Here is a 20,892-nt window from a genome sequence, read left to right on the forward strand (position 1 = left end):
CTCGCTTCCGTCTCAATAGGGAACGGCAATATCTCTCTCTCGGGAAGAAGGAAAGAACATGGTTATGGTTTCAGAGTCGACGATGATATAGACGCCACAAACACACAGATGTGGGAACGACAGTCAAACGTCAGTGAAAAACGTGTTTAATCCTCACATGAAGTCGATGCCAAGGAATGCATTAGAGTCAAGAAACATCGAGCTTCTGTGACGAGCTCTACGATAGCCGTTAGAGCACGGACCACTTTAACCCGTGTGTTGTGTTCGTCTTGTGCTAACACATTTTGTGTTCCCTGTCAAAAATTACCAGGATTGTATATAAAACTCTCACATTGCATAAATTAAACCAAGATGCTGCATTAGATCTTTTTATCAACTTCTTTTTGAGTAATTATGACAGGTTTTGCACTTCTTTTTATGAACATATTTCTATATATTTATTGATAGAGAGATTCATTGAACTGAGCTTATGTGTGGGGCCACTCCCTACAGAAAATAAACAAATATATAATAATTACATAATAAATGAATAACCTCTTGCTTGATCTGAACACAACAGGTGTCATTTTAAAGTTTAGAATCTGGACTTTACAATGCATATCGCTGATCTTAACAATTCATAAATAATGCTTTTTAATTGGCTGATAAATAAGAACTGTTTCGTTCTCATCATTTGCACATTTGTTATCACAACAATTATATTCAGAGTTGGTAAAAACAAAGACGAGATGAGTTATATATCGTTGGAAAGGTCTCAATTTGTAGAATGCAATGAGCAGATTTGTTTCAGTCAGAGCTCAAACTGCAGTGAGTTTTAGTGTGTGAAATTCTCACAAACACACATAAATATAATAAACAGGAGTGTGTTTTTGTCACGTTTTTCCTTATTACTTCCAGAAACAGACATATAACACTGACAATGACATATAGTAACTTACAGCAGACGATCCCGATTCAAACGAGCCCAAACACAACATAATATGATGAGATCTTGAAATATTCCTCAAAGAGGGTACATGGAAAGATGATGCACAAAAGGGCTCTCAACAACTGTTTGTGTGTGCGTGTGTGTGTGTGTGTGTGTGTGTGTGTGTATGTATGTGTGAGTGTGTGGGTGTGTGTGTATGTGTGAGTGTGTGGGTGTGTGAGTGAGTGAGTGTGTGTGTGTGTGTGAGTGTGTATATGGAAAGATGACGCACAAAAGGGTGCTCAACACACATTGTGTGTGTGTGAGAGAGTGTATGTGGGTGTGTGTGTGTTTGTGTGTGTGTGAGTGTACATGGAAAGACGACAAACAAAAGGGTGCTCAACACACATTGTGTGTGTGTGTGTGAGAGAGTATGTGGGTGTGTGAGTGTGTGTGGGTGTGTGAGTGAGTGAATGTGTGTGTGTGTGTGTGTGTGTGTGTGTGTGTGGAAAGATGACGCACAAAAGGGTGCTCAACACACATTGTGTGTGTGTGAGAGAGTGTATGTGGGTGTGTGTGTGTTTGTGTGTGTGTGAGTGTACATGGAAAGACGACACACAAAAGGGTACTCAACACACATTGTGTGTGTGTGTGTGAGAGAGTGTATGTGGGTGTGTGTGTGTGTGTGTGTGTGTGTGTGTGTGTATGTATGTGTGAGTGTGTGTGTGTGAGAGAGTGTGTGTGGGTGTGTGAGTGAGTGAATGTGTGTGTGAGTGAGTGAATGTGTGTGTGTGTGTGTGTGTGTGTGTGTGAGTGTGTATATGGAAAGATGAGGCACAAAAGGGTGCTCAACACACATTGTGTGTGTGTGAGAGATTGTATGTGGGTGTGTGTGTGTTTGTGTGTGTGTGAGTGTACATGGAAAGACGACACACAAAAGGATGCTCAACACACCTTGTGTGTGGGTGTGTGCACATGTCCGAGGACATACATTATGTGCTCATCTAAAGGACTGTGATGCTCCTGAACACTTCATATTTCTGTATTTTGTAGTCTAATCCATTCATTTCCAATTGCCGGTCATTTCTGACCGAGAACAAAAGTGTAACAAAGTGAAATAAAACCAAAAAAAAAAAATATGTTTGTGTTTTCAGATACCATATGTAAACAAAGTCAAGGAATTTGATTTCAATTGGATCAAGTAAAAAAAAATCGTTAGAAAAAAACGGAACAATATAAGGGTTAATGTTAAAAATGAAGACTCGCATAATATTTGCATATTTAAATGAAATTCAACTCCAGTAGAGTAACAGAAATTTGGTTTAAATAATTTTGTCTCTGATCCATGATTCATAACTTGTTTTCGTTTTCCGATCTCCATTGTTTTCACTTGCACTGCCGTATGTTTTTAGCGGATAATGCACACCCAAACAGTCAGATGACACGAAACGATGGATGGCCCTAAGTTAGTTATGTTGATATCACAACTACTTTAAGCTGTAATGACACCCAACAACTGCACAAGTTGAGCCTGCCCTGAAATCATGTTTACTCCATCTAACACTTAAAATGGTTGTTGTTCTCCATCTGGATAAGGGCTGCACAATTAATCGAAAAAATAATTACAGCTGTCACAATCAACTAATCGTGAAAAGTGTCAATTACATATTTACAATAGATTTTTTGTCCGTTGTGTGGAAGAATGCAATGACAAATTAGAAATATTTAAATCAGTCTATCAGCAGTGATTGGTGCAGTTGTAATTTCGATTTGAGGGTACAACTTCCCAGTAGGAAAATGTAATTTACGATAATTCAGATAGCACAACAATATATAACACAAAACAAACAGAAGTGCCACAGACCCGCATTATTTACACTTTTCGGAGAAATCCACCTATGAATGGTTTACTTGTAATTGTTTATGCATAATAAGCATAATAAGTATTTGAACATTAAAATAAAATTCACACATTAGCTTGAACATTTCACCCAAAACACAGTGCATCAATATGCTGCCAGTATAAACATCGACTTCCCTGTCAATTATCACACATCTGAAAAAGCAAGGACAGAAATCTGATCTAAAGTGTGTTAGAGACATTCCTGCAAGGTTAAATGGCCCAACAAAGCAGCACTTTACAGACATACAAACAAGAAATCCACTGAAATCTAATCCACTGATAAAGTCAAACTAACAGTTATGATTATGGCATAATTCAGTTTCAACTGTTATCCTGCTTGTGTTTATTCAAATGAACCTCCAAAGGTCTATTCTGAAGCTCTTCTTCAAACTGAAACTGTATTTCATTAGATATATAACACTGCCCTCTGCTGGAGTTACACAGACATTCACAGTACTGTGCTATGTTCCCAAGATTAAATTTCACATTAACAAATTAATGTTTTAAGCAGAAATCGAATAAAATGAAGTAAGGTTTATGCATATTTAATGAAAACATTTTTATCTGTACTTGCTTATTTTATTTTGTTTTTTTGGCAAATTATCTTCTTTGAAATATGTTTAGATTTCTCTAATGGCAAACAAGACAAATGTATTGATTGAGATGGATTTTAGCCATCCACAAACACAGGTTTCAGGATGAATATAATAAAGCATGACAAAATGATCACATCTGATTCCCTTGACATTGACACGATAATAATAGTGCTTTATTTCACAGACGATAGCATCTGAATGGCATCCTCTCTATAAACGAGACTGTACATTGTTTGACAGAGTTCCCTCACACACAAAATTCAGCGAGCTCTATCAACACGTTCTCAAAAAAGAAAATCTCGCCTGTGTGTTTTGGTACCTTCGTCAGTTTCTAGCGATCATAGAGGGAGGAAACACTCCAGAAATGCTACCAGTGAAGTCATGTGAGGTTTAAAATGTGTTACTGGTCATTAAAAGCACCTACCAGTTTGTTCTCCTGCATGTAAATTCTCTGTAGTTTGGTGCAGCCCTGCGCCAGTGCCACCAGACCGTCATCACTGATGCTGTAGCACTGGCCGAAATGCACGTCCTTCAGTTCTTTACAATGTTCACCCAACTGCATAAAACACACAAACCACATGTTCACTTAAGGCGAGAAAATTAAATACGACTCATAAGCTAGCCCACACGAAATTGATTGGTTAATTCAGTTCACAAACGGGTCTGAATGATTCGGTTCTCCGGCTCTCACTCAGTGACTCAATGAGCCGTTTGCTGGGGTTCTTGAGTTAACCGTGAATAACGACTAACTAAAAGCTAAATTGTGACTTAAAGGAATAGCTCAAATGAAAATTCTGTCATTATTTACTCAACAAAATATTATTCCAAATATTATATATATATATATATATATATATATATATAGACCATAAATACTATATTATATATTATACTATATTACATATATATATATATATATATATATATATATATATATATATATATATATATATATATATATCACATACATATATATACACATTTAAATATGCACTTTATAATATTTATATACAATATGTACTTTATAATATATATATTATAAAGTATATATTGTATATAAATATTATAAAGTGCATATTTAAATACTATATATATATATATAAAACATAAATATTATATTATACTATATTACATATTGTATATAAAGTACATTTTGTATATATATTATAAAGTTCATATTTAAATACTAATATATATATATATATATATAAGAACATGAATACCATATTATATATTATACTACATTACATATTGTATATAAAGTACATATTGTATATATATTATAAAGTACATATTTAAATACAAATATATATATAAGAACATAAATACTATATTATATATTATACTATATTACATATTGTATATAAAGTACATTTTGTATATATATTATAAAGTACATATTTAAATACAATATATATATATATATATATATAGAGAGAGAACATGAATACTATATTATATATTGTGTATAATTAATATATATATATATATATATATATATATTATAAAGTGCATATTGTATATAAATATTATAAAGTGCATATTTAAATACTATATATATATAAAACATAAATATTATATTATATATATATATATTATAAAGTGCATATTGTAAAGTACATATTTAAATACTAATATATATATATATATATATATATATATATATATATATATATAGTATTTAAATATCTAGAACAAATACTTTATATATATTATACTATATTACATATTGTATATAAAGTACATTTTGTATATAAATGATAAAGTACATATTTAAATACTAATATATATATAAGAACATAAATACTATATTATATACAGGTGCATCTCAATAAATTAGAATGTCGTGGAGAAGTTCATTTATTTCAGTAATTCAACTCAAATTGTGAAACTCGTGTATTAAATAAATTCATTGCACCCCAAATCATCACAGACTGTGGAAACTTAACACTGGACTTCAAGCAACTTGGGCTATGAGCTTCTCCACCCTTCCTCCAGACTCTAGGACCTTGGTTTCCAAATGAAATACAAAACTTGCTCTCATCTGAAAAGAGGACTTTGGAACACAGTTCTTCTTCTCCTTAGCCCAGGTAAGACGCCTCTGACGTTGTCTGTGGTTCAGGAGTGGCTTAACAAGAGGAATACGACAACTGTAGCCAAATTCCTTGACATGTCTGTGTGTGGTGGCTCTTGATGCCTTGACCCCAGCCTCAGTCCATTCCTTGTGAAGTTCACCCAAATTCTTGAATCGATTTTGCTTGACAATCATAAGGCTGCGGTTCTCTCGGTTGGTTGTGCGTCTTTTTCTTCCACACTTTTTCCTTCCACTCAACTTTCTGTTAACATGCTTGGATACAGCACTCTGTGAACAGCCAGCTTCTTTGGCAATGAATGTTTGTGGCTTACCCTCCTTGTGAAGGGTGTCAATGATTGTCTTCTGGACAACTGTCAGATCAGCAGTCTTCCCCATGATTGTGTAGCCTAGTGAACCAAACTGAGAGACCATTTTGAAGGCTCAGGAAACCTTTGCAGGTGTTTTGAGTTGATTAGCTGATTGGCATGTCACCATATTCTAATTTTTTGAGATAGTGAATTGGTGTGTTTTTGTTAAATGTGAGCCAAAATCATCACAATTAAAAGAACCAAAGACTTAAACTACTTCAGTCTGTGTGCATTGAATTTATTTAATACACGAGTTTCACAATTTGAGTTGAATTACTGAAATAAATGAACTTTTCCACGACATTCTAATTTATTGAGATGCACCGTATTATAAAGTACATATTGTATATAAATTATAAAGTACATATTGTGTATATATTATAAAGTACATATTGTATATATATTATAAAGTACATATTTAAATACTAATATATATCTAAAAACATAAATACTATATTATATATTATACTACATTACATATTGTATATAAAGTACATTTTGTATATATATTATAAAGTACATATTTAAATACAATATATTATATATATATATATATATATATAACATAAATACTATATTATATATTATACTATATTACATATTGTATATAAAGTACATTTTGTATATATATTATAAAGTACATATTTAAATACAATATATTATATATATATATATATATATATATATATATATATAACATAAATACTATATTATATATTATACTATATTACATATTGTATATAAAGTACATTTTGTATATATATTATAAAGTACATATTTAAATACAATATATTATATATATATATATATATATATATATATATATATATATATATATATATAACATAAATACTATATTATATATTATACTATATTACATATTGTATATAAAGTACATTTTGTATATATATTATAAAGTACATACACTATATTGCCAAAAGTATTCACTCATCTGCCTTTAGACGCATATGAACTTAAGTGACATCCCATTCTTAATCCATAGGGTTTAATATGACGTCGGCCCACCCTTTGCAGCTATAACAGGTTTAGGAGTATACACCAAACTCGCTCATCCATGTCTTTATGGACCTTGCTTTGTGCACTGGTGCGCAGTCATTTTGGAACAGGAAGGGGCCATCCCCAAACTGTTCCCACAAAGTCGGGAGCATGGAATTGTCCAAAATCTCTTGGTATGCTGAAGCATTCAGAGTTCCTTTCACTGGAACTAAGGGGCCAAGCCCAGCTCCTGAAAAACAACCCCACACCATAATCCCCCCTCCACCAAACTTCACAGTTGGCACAATGCAGTCAGACAAGTACTGTTCTCCTGGCAACCGCCAAATCCAGACTCGTCCATCAGATTGACAGATGGAGAAGCGTGATTCGTCACTCCAGAGAACGCGTCTCCACTGCTCTAGAGTCCAGTGGCGGCGTGCTTTACACCACTGCATCCGACGCTTTGCATTGCACTTGGTGATGTATGGCTTGGATGCAGCTGCTCGGCCATGGAAACCCATTCCATGAAGCTCTCTACGCACTGTTCTTGAGCTAATCTGAAGGCCACATGAACGTTGGAGGTCTGTAGCGATTGACTCTGCAGAAAGTTGGCGACATCTGCGTACTATGCGCCTCAGCATCCGCTGACCCCGCTCTGTCATTTTACGTGGCCTACCACTTCGTGGCTGAGTTGCTGTCATTCCCAATCGCTTCCACTTTGTTATAATACCACTGACAGTTGACTGTGGAATATTTAGTAGCGAGGAAATTTCACGACTGGACTTGTTGCACAGGTGGCATCCTATCACAGTACCACGCTGGAATTCACTGAGCTCCTGAGAGCGGCCCATTCTTTCACAAATGTTTGTAGAAGCAGTCTGCATGCCTAGGTGCTTCATTTTATACACCTGTGACCATGGAAGTGATTGGAACACCTGAATTCAATTATTTGGATGGGTGAGCGAATACTTTTGGCAATATCGTGTATTTAAATACTAATATATATATATATAGAACCATACAGGTTTCTGAATCATACAGGTTTGGAATTAAGGTGAGTAAATAATGTCAGAATTTTAATTTTTGAGTGAACTAGTCCTTTAAGAAGAATTGGAATTCAGCGCACAAGTTGTACTGACCACTTTTATGATAACTCTATGGTGCTTTTGCATCCTTTTTGAAGCTTGAAAGCACCAGTCACCATTCACTACAACAGCATGGAAGAGAGCGACCAGTACAATCTTTACAATTCCTCCTTTTGTGTCCAAAAATTCAGTTAAAAAGCTCTTAAATAAACAAACAAAAACATACGCAAGGTCCGGAATGTGCAGAACTTGGTCAGTGACTGCCCTTCCAGTTCTGCAGAAATCTGTGTTGGCCTGCACAAGTGACGAAAACATTAAAAACTGTATAATTGTGCATTATGAGCATCTCACCAGTTTTAGAGCGTGATCTGTGAGTTTGTCCTGGTTGCCGACGTGAACTTTCTGCAAAAGCGGGCAGTGAAGAGCCACCGTACAGAGCGACACATCGCTGAGCTGTTTACAGCGGTACGCTGTGTATTTAATCAGGCCCGGACAGTTAGAAGCCAGAGAAAAAACGCCGTGATCCTGAACATTTCGACAGTCAGAGATGTTGATCTCAGTGACGTTCTGTCTCCTCGATGCAATCTTCACCAGGAGATCGTCTTTAACCTGCAAGATCAGGACATATTGAGGCCATTAAACTAATGGCTATTTCATTTATTCTTTCTTTAGCATACTCCTTGTTTAATAAATATATTCGTTTTTAAAAACTACAGTGGCTCCAAGAATATTTGGACACTTGTAAATGTTTGAATGTCATTGCATTAGAGAACAAAACATGAACGCGAGTGTGATCTGCGTTTATCGAATTCTGCTGGAGCTTTTCTCTTTACTACAGTAACTTCACTTTCTTAGTCAATTTTGCTCAATTTCCCTTCTTACCATATTCATAATTATAGAAAAGAATCATAGTGATAGAAAAATGTACAGTGTGGTAAAATGCAAGAAAAAGAGAAGCTGAAATATGAGACATAAACTATTATAACAGGTGACAGGGATGCTGCACAGACTTTAAAATCAAATGTAAGACTTTTTAAGACCTTTTTTAAGACTTGAACACAAAGTTAGTACGGTATGTCCATTCCGGATCATATTATAATTGTTTTATGCATCAATATATCAACACATATGAATCAGAGGTTGAACGGTATTGGATTTTGCTGATAGAATGTGTTGGAAGAAAGCCGATAAAATGAGACATTCTTTGGTATTTTTTCAAAAACAATGACATACATGTCCAAATATCTGTGGGGCCACTGTGTATATACAAACACAAACCTGCTGGAGGCCGCTGAAGTCGATCTGTTTCCAGAATTGGAAATCTAAGCAGAGGTCACGCCAGTACTTACACACCAGAGATGCTCCCAGACATCGCTCCTTCACTGACAGGTGAGAAAACACCTGCAAACACATTGCATACATTTCACAAATATGAGTTTGTTTTATTATCGGTCCAGATCAGGAAAGTGGCATTTTGTGTCATGGCTGTGTTCAGAATGGAATACTTGTTTACTACTTGCTGAATAATGGGCAGTATATACTCTATACTTCTTTTAAATAGTATGATGTCAAAGGCAGCAGACAGGCAAAAAATATAAGTCCAAAATTTTTAAGAGCTTTCCAATTAACCCTTATGTTGTGTTCCAGTCATCTTGACCAGGATGACTTTTTTTTTTTTTTCTTACAATTTGTTTTTATTACTCCTTGACTTCATTTACATATGTTATCTAAAAAAATAATAATAATTTAAAAAAAACACTTTTTTTTTTTGGTTTTATTTCACTTTGTTACACTTGCTGTGTTCCCGGTCAAAAAAGACCGGCCATAGGAAATGAATGGATTAGACTACAAAATACAGAAATATTAAGTGTTCAGAAGCATCACAATCCTTTAGATGAACACATACTGTATGTGGATGTATGTTTGCACACACACAGTCCTCAGACATGTGCACACACACACACACACTCACACACACACACACACACACACACGTGTGTTGAGCGCACTTTTGTGCATCATCTTTCCATGTACACTCTTTGAGGAATATTTCAAGATCTCCTCATCATATTATGTTGTGTCTGGGCTCGTTTGAATCAGGATCGTCTGCTGTAAGTTACTATATGTAATTGTCTATGTTATATGTCTGTTTCAGTAAGTAATAAGGAAAAACAGGACAAAAAGACACTCCCGTTGACTATATTACTGCGTGTTTGTGAGAATTTCATACACTGAAACTCACTGCAGTTTGACCTCTGAGTGAAATAAATCTGCTCGTTGCATTCTACAAATTGAGACCTTTCCAACGATATATAACTCATCTCATCTTTATGTTTTTACCAACTCTGAATATAATTGTTGTGATAACAAATGTGCAAATGATGAGAACGAAACAGTTCTTATTTATCAGCAAATTAAAAAGAATTATTTATGAATTGTTAAGATCAGCTATATGCATTGTAAAGTCCAGATTCTAAACTTTAAAATGACACCTGTTGTGTTCAGATCAAGCAAGAGGTTATGTAATTATTACTGTATAATTATGTGTTTTCTGCAGAGAGTGAACCCCACTAGCCCAGTATGAGCTCAGTTTAATGAATCTTTCTATCAATATATACACTATATTGCCAAAAGTATTTGCTCATCTGCCTTTAGACGCATATGAATTTAAGTGACATCCCATTCTTAATCCATAGGGTTTAATATGACGTCGGCCCACCCTTTGCAGCTATAACAGCTTCAACTCTTCTGGGAAGGCTTTCCACAAGGTTTAGGAGAGTGTTTATGGGAATTTTTGACCATTCTTCCAGAAGCGCATTTGTGAGGTCAGACACTGATGTTGGACGAGAAGGCCTGGCTCGCAGTCTTCGCTCTAATTCATCCTAAAGGTGCTCTATCGGGTTGAGGTCAGGACTCTGTGCAGGCCAGTCAAGTTCTTCCACACCAAACTCGCTCATCCATGTCTTTATGGACCTTGCTTTGTGCACTGGTGCGCAGTCATGTTGGAACAGGAAGGGGCCATCCCCAAACTGTTCCCACAAAGTTGGGAGCATGGAATTGTCCAAAATCTCTTGGTATGCTGAAGCATTCAGAGTTCCTTTCACTGGAACTAAGGGGCCAAGCCCAGCTCCTGAAAAACAACCCCACACCATAATCCCCCCTACACCAAACTTCACAGTTGGCACAATGCAGTCAGACAAGTACCGTTCTCCTGGCAACCGCCAAACCCAGACTCGTCCATCAGATTGCCAGATGGAGAAGCGTGATTCGTCACTCCAGAGAACGCGTCTCCACTGCTCTAGAGTCCAGTGGCGGCGTGCTTTACACCACTGCATCCGACACTTTGCATTGCACTTGGTGATGTATGGCTTGGATGCAGCTGCTCGGCCATGGAAACCCATTCCATGAAGCTCTCTACGCACTGTTCTTGAGCTAATCTGAAGGCCACATGAACTTTGGAGGTCTGTAGCGATTGACTGCAGAAAGTTGGCGACCTCTGCGCACTATGCGCCTCAGCATCCGCTGACCCCGCTCTGTCATTTTACGTGGCCTATCACTTCGTGGCTGAGTTGCTGTCATTCCCAATCGCTTCCACTTTGTTATAATACCACTGACAGTTGACTGTGGAATATTTAGTAGTGAGGAAATTTCACGACTGGACTTGTTGCACAGGTGGCATCCTATCACAGTACCACGCTGGAATTCACTGAGCTCCTGAGAGCGGCCCATTCTTTCACAAATGTTTGTAGCAGCAGTCTGCATGCCTAGGTGCTTCATTTTATACACCTGTGGCCATGGAAGTGATTGGAACACCTGAATTCAATTATTTGGATGGGTGAGCGAATACTTTTGGCAATATAGTGTATATATATAGTACATATCCTGTAATAATTACTAAAAAAGTTGATAAAAAGGTCTAATGCAACATCTTGGGATAATATATGCAATATGAGAGATTTATAAACTTACATTTATAAATCTTATTGGGTTGGTCATTTTTGATCGGAAACACAAAATGTGCTAGCACAAAATGAACACAACACAAGGGTTAAGAGTTATTGAAGATCATCTGAGGATTTCAAGCAAGAGTGGGCTTATGTGGTGAATGTACACAACATACAAAAGCCAAATTTAACAGACACGCTCAAGTCTTGGTCTATGGATAAAGTTACAGAAGATAGAGTTACAGCCATGAATCATTTAATACCACTGGTATCTACACATACCTGCTGCTGATTCAAAAAAAAGTTTAAAGCCATTTACAAACATGCTGAACAATATATTTGATTGTTACACCGCTCTCTGGAACACTTGATTGGTCAATGACGGGTGGCAATCTGCAATTAAATATTTGAGTATAATGACCAGCAACTGAATAAAGCACAGGAATGCATTAACACGTCCTGTGTGAACGCCCCCTCAAACATTAGCAAACTTTTTGCACGCCTTCTTTTTTGACATGGATGGAATGCAATGAAAAGCAGGCAATCGCAGTGTGAAATGTATTTCTAATATAAAGTTCAATGCATTATGGACTTATAATTCTGATGTTTTAATTCATGAGTTTTGATCAGGTGTCACATTATATCAGCCAACTTCCAATCTAGATATCTAGATGTCATTAAAAAAAAAACATATCATAATATAATATAATACTATTCTATCAGATTATGGATGTAGTTAAAAATAATTCAAAATCAATTCCAGGGGCAAATATTGCCTCCAAATAATGAAAAATCTGTCATAATTTATTTCCTCATGTCAATCCAAACCCGTATGACTTTCTTTCTTATGCAGAACACAAAAGAAGATGTTTTAATTAAAATTTCAGGGAGTAAAGAGTGCAATGGCAGTGGATAGTGCCTCACTTTAAAGCTTAAAAAATGACCCGAAAGTATCATAATAGCAGCCAGATTTACACTGAAAAATGACATTTTGGGTTATTCATTATCAGAAACCTACCGAACGTCTTAAGAAGACTTGAAATATGATGCATGAATCACATGGACTGCTTTTATTAAACATTTTGGCACTTTTTAAACTTTAAAGTGTGGCTCTATCCATCATTATATTGCAAAGACTGCCAGGCATATTTACTAAAGGAATATTCAGTGTTCTATACAAGTTAAGCTCAATCGTGGCATAATGTTGATTACCACAAAAATTTATTTCGACTCGTCCCTCCTTTTCTTTAAAAAAGGCACAAATCTTTGTTACAGTAAGGCACTTACAATGGAACTGAATGGGCCAAAGATTTCCTGTTTCAGTGGCATACACAAAATTAAAGGCTTATAACTCGACAAAAAAGCAAGTAGGGTCAAGTGTTTGGTATCATTGTAAAAAATAAAACTTTTCACATTTTTTAATGATATAGATTGTGATATATTCTGAGACTCTCAGCCTAAGAAACTGCTGAAAAATCACAAAAAAAACACGAGCCAAAAATGTACTTTTTTTCTTTTTTTTCTTATTTAACATTATATATCTCTGGGTGTAAATAAGGTGGCTCCAAAAAAACTGCTTTTGTTTTGTTCCCAATCATGTCAACTGTATCTGAGTAAAGTTTTGTGTTGAAACGACAAAGCAATCAAAAGTTATAGCACTACAAATATAATTTATCATGTTGTCCAAAAGCCTCTCCAAACAAATAAAACATAATAATTGTACATAAGAACTAATTACACATGCAAACACAACAATGACTAAAGGTTTGCACTCTCTCCAATGCATGGAGGCATGAGTAACAAGATCTCATTTAGCGATCTGAATCTGATACGATTAGTTTAGCGTTCCATGATGCTGGACAACGTACTACATTACTTCCGATGAAGTTATCTGATTCAGGAAAGCTAACGTGTTTTTAGCCATATAGCACAATTTGTGCTGTGTGCACATTGTGCTTCATGTGGATTACCTAATGATCAATGCATCCGATTACCTTGTGTGTGGACTCGTTTGAAAGATAATCACCTCATCTAAATAATGGTATGTGATATTTTATGTTCCATTTATGTTTCGTTAAGTTATAAGCGGAAATGTGGCATATAAGCAACACCATCATAATTGTCAAAGACATATACTTAGCTATTACTCACTATATTTTTGTCTGTGAGTAAAACAAATAGGCTGGTTGTATTCTACTTCCAACAACATATGACACATGGCTATTTGATGAGTTTGATGTTTTTACTGATTGCAATAATATGTACAGTGCAAAATTATTTATTAATTATAAAAATGGAACACTTCTGATTTGTCTGCAAATTTCAAAGCACTTGTTCAGTTTTGGTCATAATGTCTACATGCATTGGAAAGTAGAGCTTCTAAGCTTTCAAACGCTTCAAGCTTTTAGTGTCATGAAACACAAATAAGCAGTAATTAACAGTCATTTTGAACCGCTCTGAAACCGCTGGAAACACTGTATCATGAGCTCTCTGCACGCTTGGAGAATGTGCAACAGCGCCGCGTCTTCACTTTAAAGCGTGCAGCACATACAGACTATAGATTTAATTAAATCACAGCCTTTTGCAGTTTAATAATTACATTTGGCCATATCACGATTCCTATTTTTCTATCCCTAAATTTAAGACCTCTATGAATGATAATTAAGACTTTTGTTATACCATTTAAGATATTTAAGACTTTTTATGGCCTTAAATTTTGAAAACTGAATTTAAGACATTTAAAGGACCCACGGCAACCCTGAAAAGGAGGAACGAGTCGAAACTAATTTCTGTGGTAATCAACATTATGCGAATGCTTTCGATTGAGCTTAACTTGTATTGACTTACGAATATACCTTTAAAACATTTTCTTTTGTGTTCTGCTCAAGAAAGAAAGTCATATGGGTTTGGAACAACATGAGGGTAAATATGACCAAATTTGTATTTTTGGGAGAACTATCGCTTTAAAGGTAATACATTCAAGGGGGCAAATATTTCCCTTAAATAAAATAAGTTAATTTCTGACACTGGCTGACTGTAAATTGTCCCTCACATGTAAAGTGAGACCTGCTTTCAAAGATTTGGTGTCATTTAAAAAAAACAAACCCACAGACCTTGAGCAGTATGGAAGAGGGCAGTTGGTTAATGTGGGATGTGTCCGTATTTTCAACACTCTTTCCTTCCTGCGAGCAGTCATTCTGGGACAGCCCACAAAAGCAAGAGGAGGAGCTCGCTGAGGTGGCTGCGCTGCCCTCATCCATCCGTCGCCCCGCACCACAGCTGTCATCCTCCGATGGAGAGGATGACGAGGAGGATGAAGGCAGGGTGCCGAGTGGGGGCAGGAGGCACTGGTCGTCCGAAACGGCGGCGTCTCCTCGCTCCTCTCCGTTCTCCATGGCCTCCTGGAAGGCACAGCGCGGCTGCTTGCGGGGCGTACACCGCTGCAGCTCAGCACACTTGCGCTTGCACACCATTTCCACGTAGTCTGCGGCTGGAACGACGGCGCAGAACAGCGCCGGAGGTCCGATCAGTTTGGCTGGCACGGCGGACAGCAGACTTCTTCCCTGGCCCTCAAAAATGGCAAGCTCTCCCGGAGACAGAAGGAACTTGGAGCAGTCCTCGGACGAGTTCAACGAAGCGTAGTGCTCGGCGAGTTTAGACGCCGCCGCCACTGCACAGCCGCCGCGGCTGCTCTCGAAGGGCCAATCGTCCTCAACACTCCCGCTGTTGCCGTGTACGATGAAGCACAGCATGCAGGGACCCTGAAGGAAGCAGTTCCTCCTCCGCTTCTTCTTGCGTAGCTTCCGTGTCTTCTTCTTCAGGCCGTGACCATTCTTTGAGAGAAGATGGCCCATATAGATGATTCACGGTGACTCTAGAGAATTTAAGAGCAAACATGAGTTCATAACATGCACGTTACATCACATTTTAGCTTTTTCAAATCTATGTATTTCATCAATAAATATGAGGCATATATTACATTGCATAAATAGATTTTGTTACATGTTTTTGTTTCCATGCATAAGTTGTACTATTTCAATGTATTTACACTGATATGTAGAACATGTGCTTAACGGTACTGTCTCTTTAAGAACAGTGTATTTTGCGTATATTGACGACATAATCCAATACAATTATTTCTTGAATAACAATGTCCCCTCCCCTTAATTTATGAATACCATCCAGTTCTGATTAGCAGTAGCAAGTAGCAAATCATGGTTCATGTACATTGCATTTAACAACGTCAACTCAAACTTTTCCACGGACTATTTGTACAGCATTCTCCGTTTAACAGCAAGGCTACAGACCAGTAACTTGCCTGTTGGATGTCTGTTGGAAGGTAAAAAGTGCTGCAAAACTTGAGAGCTTGTAGATTTAAATTTGAGAACTTGTACAATAAATATTTGTACACGCAAGTCAACACACACTGCACGGATGAGATAAAAACAACTTTCATTAACGTTCACCCAACTGTAAACACTTAAGGTTTGGCAGATCATGAAACTGCCGGTACTCTTAAAGAGACAGTACCATTTTAGAACTAGTTATATATATATATATATATATATATATATATATATAAACTCAATGAGCAATTTCACATGCATGTTCTTACACCAATTATGCATAATAAGCAGTCAACATGTGTGGTATGTAAACGAATTAAGTGACTTTCCTTTATTGGTGTAAGGTCATACACGGCTTAAGAATAAACCGTACATTTTAGCCCATCACCTCGATTTGGTGTTGCATTGTAAACACCTTTACCGGCTTTCTTACTGGCTTATAAAATGTGTAAAATTGTTGTGCACATGCCTTTTCATGGTCTGACATCAAAAGCAGAGAATAACTAGATTACATCAAATGTTAGTTTCATGTTAACGCGGTTTTCTTGCTTTGTCTGATTTTGTTATTAAGCTGATTTTAGGGAGTTAACAGCGTATTGGTGTGCATGTAAAAAGGCTCACAGTCAATACGTCAAACAGATTATGTATATAAACAAACATTACAAAATGTAGTAATGTAGTAAATGTAATGTGTAAATATCTAAATATTTAAAGGGGCAATCATTCATTATGAAATATTTTAACTTCAACAATCACTGTAAATATTGAAAAATTTGAAAAAAAAAAAAATAGACTCTTGCAGCATCAATGCAGGGATTTGGTAAAAACATGTGCAAAGCCATGCGCTATCATTATTTTAATTTATTTTTTTTCACATATTTAAATGATATATGTGAAATTCTACTTTCATTATCATTGTGTTAAAAATGTGAATTAAATTTCAAACAGTGACAACAGCTTGTATTATTATATTATAAATGCAATTTCATGGCATCATATAAATTGATATAAATGTGAAATTTGTACATTTTTAAAGAGCTAAAATGTGATTAAAATTATGAAAAGCAAAATATACATATAAAATATACACGCAAATACTATTGCACGTAAAGTCATTTATACACGAATACTAAATATATGTAAAGATGCCCTCTTCTCGGTTTGCTTAATATCTTTTTCAGTTGTATTACGCATGCATTTCGTCAAAAGTTTCGTCGTAAAAACTCAGATTTACTAGACAATGCCGATTCTTTCTCCAACTTATCCGTAGAGGGTTTGCAGTTTCATTCTGCTTTTTGAAGACCGGTTGGAAATCATGAGATTAATTGCAATTATTATACTGACAGCCCTCATTTTTAACAATAAGAAATTAAAACAAACCTGCATTTTGTTTTGTGAAAATATCTGAAACATCTATTGTGAAAAGCACTACATAAATAAATTGTTCTGAAAATGTTTCTCTTCAGATTTATACATCTAACTCTAATAGTAAGCAGAAAATACATATGTTGTTAATTTAAAGGATTAGTTCACCCAAAACTGAAAATTCATTCATTGTTTACTCACTGTTTACTGTGTTGTTATAACCCTATATGACTTTATTTTTTTCTTCCCAATTTGGAATGACCAATTCCCAATGCGCTCTAAGTCCTCGTGGTGGCGTAGTGACTCGCCTCAATCCGGGTGGCGGAGGACGAATCTCAGTTGCCTCCACATCTGAGACCGTCAATCCGCGCATCTTATCACGTGGCTTGTTGAGCGCGTTACCGCGGAGACCTAGCGCGTGTGGAGGCTTCACGCTATTCTCCGCGACATCCACGCACAACTCACCACGTGCCCCACCGAGAGCGAGAACCACATTATAGCGACCACGAGGAGGTTACCCCATGTGACTCTACCCTCCCTAGCAACCGGGTCAATTTGGTTGCTTAGGAAACCTGGCTGGAGTCACTCAGCACACCCTGGATTCGAACTCACGACTCCAGGGGTGATAGTCAGCGTCTTTACTCGCTGAGCTACCCAGGCCCCCTCTTTCTTTCTTTTTCTGAACACAAAGGGAGAAACTGTGAATAAATGTTGTGCTCAGTGATGTCATACAATGGCAGTTTATGGTGACCACTTCTTCAAGCTTCAAAAGAACACAAAAGTATAATTCAGAAGTCTAATAAATTATTCCATGAGACTCATGATTTTTATGAAAGCATACGATAAGATTTGGTGAGAAACAAATTGAAATTGAAGAATTGATGCATTTCTATGCCCAGCCTTATTTTTTTTAACGGAGTACTCAGAAATCAACCAGAAACATACAGGCAGCCACAGTCACACCGTGTCCTAAAGTGATGGCAATGACACGAGATAAAGGTATATTTTCTATGTTAATCAGAGTTTTTGTCCTAACCCGCAGTGATGAGCGACGGTACAGTCTATCAATCGCTTGTTTTCTATTTTTGGCATCGAGCAGGTAACTCCATCCACTGTAAACTGGCACCAGGCCAAAAACTCTCAAAAAAATAAGGCTGGGCACAGAAATGCATCAATTCTTCGACTACAAACTCTTCAGACATGTTTAGTAAGTTCTGTTCTCTGTTTTGTGTGCAGATGTGTCGTGTTCTGCTGTCACTATTGCTGTGGACGACCTGTTTTTAGATAAACAAAACAAGTTTTCGCTTGAACGCCCCAATGTCATGAGGGGGCTGCGTAAACTGTTGCTCTCGTGTCCTTTCATGAACGCACACAGGAGATCAACGGTCAATGAATATTTTCACTAAATTATACATTCGATTTCAGTTTATTTCTCATCAAATCTTATCGTAAACTTTCATAACAATCATGAGTCTCGTGGAATAATTTATTAGACTTCTGAATTATACTTTTGTGTTCTTTTGAAGCTTGAAGAGGTGGTTACCATAAACTGCCACTGTATGACATCACTGAGCACAAAAAGAAAGAAAGTCATATAAGGTTATAACAACACAGGGGTGAGTAAACAATGACTGAATTTTCCTTTTTGGGTGACCTAATCCTTTAATAAAAAGTAAAAAATGTCCAGATATTTTAATAACTTCTTTAGGCTTTAGTACAATATAAAAGTCAATTATTTAAATATGCATTTTTCAAATTATTAATCTAACAACATGTTGTATTTATAACATCACACACATTATAAATGGGTATTTATACATGCAGTTATGCCTTTATATTTAAGGAAGGGGGTCCCTCACAAGTTTAGGGGTTCTTTGGTAACAAAATGTTTGAAAACCCCTGAACTAAATCAATGATGTTTACTGAAGTTAATTCAGATATCATATTTACCCTACACTCTATTTACACAAAGCTGAATGTTTTTGGGGGTTTTTTTAACACTAAAAAAGTGATTTCAACAACACAGAAAACTTTTACATTAAATAATGGTTCATAACAAACTTTTATGTAAAGTAATGGTTCTTTATCAAGTTCCCGCCACATTAAGGAAATATAAACAATACATCCAAGCATCCTTTTTCAAATGTAACACTTGACAAATACACAACATCTGTCTATGTGCAGTGTAAACAATGTAACAAAGCAAACACACAGCTGTCACTGAAATATTCCACAACAAACACACAACTTGACATGAGGAAGAGGAAGACACCTTATATTAAATGATTTGTCAAACACTGCCATGGACATGTACCATGCCAATACCATGTATTCTTTTGGAGGACCACGTAAATGGTATAAGAGCACAGTAATCATTCAGTAGTAATATGGAGTATATCAAAGTACCATGATAATAGCATCTGACACCAACACTGTACCATAGTACTGACACAGGTCACTATGAGGATAATGAGTGTATTGAAAAGCAATGATATCTGCACACCTTAAACACTAATAAAGATCTGTCATCTCACAGCAGGGGCCGGATGAGCATTAACAAACACATAATGTCACTGTTTATCACGGCTGTGACCGCTGAGTGTTGTTGTGTTTCATTGGGTGATAGTGGCGGATAGTCAGCTGCTGCTGTGCGCCATTAAACTGCCACCGGAAGAACATAACCGTCCCAATTAAAATAAAGAAACAGTCCTCACCTTCGTCGCGCGGTCTCATAATCCGCGCGAAACAGAATCAGAAAAGAACGCTCTGCAAACGCGCGCTGCTGTGTCAACCTGCTAAAATGTATCTAAACACTTCCGGAATTCAAACAACAGAGGAAATCCCGCCCATCCAAAAATATAAGGGTGGACTTTCATTGGCCAGACAACCTGTCTGTATTGTGGTGACAACCAATTATATGTGATTTAAAGGGAACGCTTTAAATGTGACTACTAAATGTGTAAACATGATGCACATTCATAAATGTAAATGTTGCACTTTATTAGAATGGATCCTAACTCTTGCGTTAATTTGTTTACTTTTGTAAAACTTGATCTGAGAATGTGAAAAGTCTTGACGCCAGAAAACTTTCCATATTGAATCATGTTTTGTATGAAATTCACACCCATTCCAAATACACATAACTTCTGCAAACACTCTCACAAATGTTTTTATTTATTTTTTTATCTTCTGTGCATTCACTGCAAGCTATAGCGTTGGGAAGTCCGATTCATTTTAGCGGATCGGTTTGTTCGGACAATTTGTTTCAATGAACTGGTTTAAAAAACCAGTACACCGATTCTTTTGAT

General features: G+C 36.4%; 1 protein-coding gene across 1 annotated transcript in view; it reads right to left on the bottom strand.

The window, feature by feature from the left end:
* LOC127414560 (F-box/LRR-repeat protein 17-like) overlaps positions 1-20,407 on the bottom strand; it is a 353,014-nt gene extending 332,607 nt beyond the window's left edge. The window contains exons 1-5 of the mRNA XM_051652672.1: positions 20,299-20,407; positions 14,987-15,747; positions 9,208-9,330; positions 8,281-8,538; positions 3,831-3,962 (exon numbers count right to left, since the gene is read on the bottom strand). Coding sequence (XP_051508632.1) covers positions 3,831-3,962; positions 8,281-8,538; positions 9,208-9,330; positions 14,987-15,727 — 1,254 coding nt within the window. The 5' untranslated portion in view covers positions 15,728-15,747; positions 20,299-20,407. The remainder of the gene's footprint in view (positions 1-3,830; positions 3,963-8,280; positions 8,539-9,207; positions 9,331-14,986; positions 15,748-20,298) is intronic.
* Positions 20,408-20,892: the final 485 nt, after the last annotated feature.

Source organism: Myxocyprinus asiaticus, chromosome 24 (assembly GCF_019703515.2).
Source record: "Myxocyprinus asiaticus isolate MX2 ecotype Aquarium Trade chromosome 24, UBuf_Myxa_2, whole genome shotgun sequence".
Classification (NCBI taxonomy): Eukaryota; Metazoa; Chordata; class Actinopteri; order Cypriniformes; family Catostomidae; genus Myxocyprinus; species Myxocyprinus asiaticus.